The 4,721-nt window shown below is 41.1% G+C and overlaps 1 protein-coding gene across 1 annotated transcript; it reads right to left on the bottom strand.

Annotated features, from left to right (window-relative positions):
* Positions 1–2,818: 2,818 nt before the first annotated feature.
* Positions 2,819–4,285, bottom strand: LOC147623186 (cellulose synthase A catalytic subunit 4 [UDP-forming]-like). Its single transcript, XM_086821740.1, has 6 exons — positions 4,104–4,285; positions 3,768–3,981; positions 3,689–3,724; positions 3,489–3,584; positions 3,189–3,305; positions 2,819–3,094 (listed from the first exon to the last, which is right to left on the bottom strand). The coding sequence occupies exons 1-6, from the start codon at positions 4,283–4,285 to the stop codon at positions 2,819–2,821; spliced, it is 921 nt and encodes a 306-aa protein (XP_086677866.1).
* Between the last annotated feature and the right edge of the window lie 436 nt (positions 4,286–4,721).

The following is a 4,721-nucleotide window of genomic DNA, read 5'->3' as shown; positions in this document are numbered from 1 at the left end:
ATGTAAATTACCAATGAACTAGCGATTTACCTTTATAATAGATGAAATTAGAATGCCCTAATTCAATCAGACTTCAAATTAGAATTAAAAGAAATTCAAAGTAATTAAAAGCAATTAAATTTACCTTTAGAGTGTGACCTCCTATCAACATTGAGTAATCTTAACAGCTTGGAATGGATGGATAAAAAAAGCTAAGACCTAGGTTAATCCCTGATAGGTGGCGCCAAATATGTTCAATTTAAGAGCATACCTTAGTCTTACTAAAGCATCATGTGTCGTTTGATCTTGCCTATAACTAATTCTCTATGTGGGTGTCCTAGCCCATCCGTTATGTCCCCACTCTATTGTTGGCACATCCAAATGCTCCTTTGCTAATGGGATGAAGGGAGAGCTCTCTATGCCTTGATGGAGGCAACAAGAGATTAGTCTTTGATCATTCTCTCTCACAAAAGGGGGGGAAAGAAGAAGAAGCTATTGCAAGAATAAAACCTACAATCAAACCTATCTAGCATGCATCCATCAAGTAAGCAACAACATACAAGAAAGCAAGAAGGAAGAAGGAGAACTCACAAAGTAAATTATTAGAAGGGAATGATTTTGTCTTGCTTATGACTTATATACACTAGACTGACCAAACTGAAAAATGGTCTGACCTCTATGACTAGCCCAAAGTAACTATATACACTAACTCTTTAGAATTTTCCTATTTGAAATTAGTACATGGTACATTAACTCTATATGTTTCAGCATCGCCTTACAAAAGTTAAGTGTTTGTTGGCGCACGAGTAAGATGGTAAAGTGCCTTACGGTAGGTCAAGTGGGTGGATCCATATAGTATAGCTATTAGCAAGAGATAATAGAAAGCATACAATGGTACATACATTATGACATGGTTTTGAGGACCCATTCATAATATACTCTTGTGCATAGGCTAGTTTTACTCTCTCGATGCTCAAGGGTGACAAATAGCAAGTCTATGATTGGGTTTTTGAGACATCAAGAGTTAGTATCTTCCAAAGTAGTCTCTAAGGGACATCTAGAAGTTGTCTTTTATGGTTTGCAAAGGTCTTGGAATCTTAACACCCACAAAATCCACACCTTTGATTTGTAATAGGGAAAGACTTTTAGCTTTACTACCTACATTACACAAGTGCTACAATGCTAAGAAGAGTTTCATAGATCTACTTTTACATTCTGATGCTCTATTGTTTTATTTTTTGTCTAGACAAAACTGTAGATTGGTTGAATTTCATAGGTCACGTTTAGCCTAATCCTTCTTGAGACATTTTGCCTATTGGATAAGGATTTTAAAAAAAGCCAACTTCATTTTGGAGAACCCTTGTGCGAGTACTTAAATTTCAAGTCATTCTAGGCTTCAAATACCTTCTCAAGCTTCAAATGACGCTTAAAGTTAACCAAAATTTGCAATTATGAAACCTTAAGGGATCGATAGAACTTTAACTTGAAGCCCAATTAAAGGGTGCAACAATATTTATACTTATATGTGGATACATGTGCATACATATGTATATATGTACATGCTTGATTAGCTAAGAAAGGTGGCATCTTGAGGCCTAAGCAAATTATTGAAAAGTCTTTTTACTTTCAAGAAACATAATTAAACCTTATCTCGGAGTACAAATTTAAAGGCATGTTCAAGTGATCTTCAAGTCATTTTGATTATTGAAGTACCAAGGTACTAGCTCAGTCTAGCTGTATACTAAAATATGGATTTGAAGTTTGAATTAGCAAAATAGGAGTAGGTGCAATCAAGCAATTTAATGGCCTCCTCTATCAAGGCATTTCCATTGAGAGGAGAGCTATAGTTCCTCATGTTTGATGTTATGCTTTGAGCACAAACAACAAGACTTTGGCAACGGCCCAATAGCTCTGTTTCACGTCCTATATCAACCCAAACAGTGTTAGTTGACATTATACGAATTTCGAGCTTCCATAGTGTAAGGTTAATACTTATGGATCATAATAAAAACATTCAAATAGTAGTAGGCAAGAAGACTCTAGAGGTAGATAAGTTACAGCTGACATTATAGAAATTTGTGAGCTTCCATAGCGTAAGGAAAACATAGGTTATTATTTATGGATCAGAATGGAAACATTAATCAAATAGTAGGCAGGTAACGGCCGAGTAGGGTAAAAAGCAGAAATGAAAGAAATCATTACAGCTAATTGCCCTTCGTACTGAAGTAAGAAATGCTAATTAAAATTTGTTCCTTCAAATAAAATATAAGGGGCTACCCTTGAAAACTAAGGTAAGGTGTTTGTGTAGAGAAAAAAAGAAGAATTTCAGTAGCATAACTTGAGAGGCACAAATTCTTTGGAAAAAATAGCCCAACTTGGGAGGAGCGAAAGCTTTGATGAGGGAAAAAATAAGTTAGAAGTTAAAACCACCAAGCTCTCCATCTGAGTGTACGTCTACTCAAAAATAGCTTAAATACTCACCATTAATCATGACCTTATCTGTCCCTACAACTGCAGCATGTGCTTTGTTGCCATACAAGGCTTCTCTCTTGTGAACGCACCCTGTCCCACAGTATGGCGGACCTTGGACGCCATCCATTCCTTTGATATACATCTGGAATGATACATAAACACGTGAGAAATTACCTTAGCAACCAGAGAGAAAAGGAAAATCCCGCACATCTAATGGAAAATTCGCAACAAGGGCTTATACATGCAAGGGCTTCAACGAATCAATGCGTAGTGCAATGGCTAGTGTAAGAGGGTGTACTGAGTTCTAGGGTTCGAGTTCCGCTCACTTCACTGCACCAACATCCATAGTTTTGCATACACACGCGCATCACACAGAGGCTGATGGAGCTTGAAATTTATCCTCCCTTTGAATGCTAATGTAGAGCTTGTACTCCATTCTTGTCTTCATGCGATTTCCGTAGATGTCATCTTCGTCCACGCCTTCGAAGCATTGAGGAAACTGCACAAAGCCCGTTTCTCTGCTGGTGCCCGGGTCCATGAGAAAGCACAGGGCTCGCAGAATGGCTCTGGCGTCGTTCACGTACATGTCACAGTCCAGGTTCAGAATAAAGGGGGCGTTTGTAAAGACCCCGGACACGCGGATCTTGGAATTTATAAAACATTAGTTTAGTAGGATTGTTCAGTGAAGCGCCTGCACCTTATAATCAGCGTCATGACAATGGGTAGAAGAAGAGTACCAGTGCATTCATGGCACCGGCTTTGTAGTGATGGTTGTGCTCGGGACGCTTCTCGCGGGAGATATACACAAGGCACGGTAAAATGTCAGCTTCGCTTTCAGGCTTGTCCACACATATCTGTGCAAAATTTCATCAACAACATCAGTCTAAAGGGGAGCGCCAACATACACACGTGGTGGACGTGGTTGCGTACAGTATTACAATTTACATCTTAAACATGCTTTGATTAGGGCCTAACCTCCCAGTAGGCTGGATGATTGCGGTGATCGTAATTGGAAGCCCACGACGAGTATCGGTTACTTTGTCGAGTACGAGCTTGACCGCTTCCTGCTTTGAATTAGTGCAGTATTTTGCGGTGATGGAGCTTAATCGGCTTTGCAACGCCTCGTACTCTGCCTGGAGATAAGGATATGGTGATTAAAGCCCGAGGATATTCTTGAAACTATGGTGACTAGCTAAGAGTGTACATTAACATGAGCAGACGATATTATAGGGCTTACCTTCATGGCGTGCCACTCCTTTGAGTAGCCTCTGAGCTGGGCGTCAGCAGCAGATGTGAAATCGCTTACAAAAGGGCACCCATGCCCTGGCAAATGTGGCTGCCTCCTTGAGAGCCCAAAGCATGAGGAGGGAGCCTCCGTCGTCCGACACATAGCAGGCAAGCTTGTCGGCCGGATAGTCTAGTGCCAGGACAGATAAGACGGTGTTGACGGCGATTAACGGTGGCTCTTTCAGCGGGTCAGCCGTGGTCACAAACACGTCCACCGGCGGAAGTTGTTGCAACTGGCCGGAACTACACACAAACATTGAAGAAATTTTAAGCTACTGCAGCCATCCACGGGGGCCATGGCGCTCAACAGCTATGCGTGATGTTTTAGGTGAAGGTGGTTGGTAGAGGTGCACTTGGCACTATACCTTATCAAGGCCAACAGCCTCTCCGGGTGCGATTCGCGCTCGACGAGGAACCACTTCGCGAACATGAAAAGATGGGCGGAGATCCCTAGCCACACTTCGCACACCAACGCTACAATCACGAGGCCATCGACGCAGGTGCAGGTGCTAAGGCGATAGCTCAAAAATAGAACACAGAGCCCCATGCGAACAAGAAGGACAGCCTTGTGGTAGATCTGATTCTTGACAATCTTAGAAGTAGCAACATATTCGTGGAGTTGGAGATCAGAAGACTGTCCTACCTTCCATATAATATAGGTACGTAGGCGGAAGAAGATGCTCACAGATGAGCTCTTTTGAAGGCCCTATGTTGAGCTATAAGCACCAATTTTAAAGAAATATTTCTATATTTCTATAAACATATATGTGATGCGGGAATCGGACCAAATATTGAACCACGACCAATTCAATAGCTTGTTGTGGTGTCAATCTCCAAAAGAAAGGAAAAAAGAAATTCAATAATATTGTAGGACGTTCGAACCACAGAAAACGAAATTTAACATTATCGCGCCAGCGCTTCTCCATGTCGGAACGTCCGAGGAAACCAAAGGCAAATTAAAAAGTGGCAAATCAATAATAACC

The sequence above is a fragment of the Cibotium barometz genome, chromosome 27 (assembly GCF_041138505.1).
Source record: "Cibotium barometz isolate CiBa-2024 chromosome 27, ASM4113850v1, whole genome shotgun sequence".
NCBI lineage: Eukaryota > Viridiplantae > Streptophyta > Polypodiopsida > Cyatheales > Cibotiaceae > Cibotium > Cibotium barometz.
The sequence above is the reverse complement of the archived record's forward strand: the minus strand, read 5'-3'. Positions and strand labels throughout refer to the sequence as shown.

Coding starts and splice junctions, on each gene's coding strand:
- LOC147623186 (XM_086821740.1), bottom strand. CDS start 4,285: ATGGGGCTCTGTGTTCTATTTTTGAGCTATCGCCTTAGCACCTGCACC. Junction 3,585..3,688: donor AGGAGTGGCACGCCATGAAG/GTAAGCCCTATA, acceptor CCTTATCTCCAG/GCAGAGTACGAGGCGTTGCA. Junction 3,306..3,488: donor TCAAGCTCGTACTCGACAAA/GTAACCGATACT, acceptor AATTTTGCACAG/ATATGTGTGGACAAGCCTGA.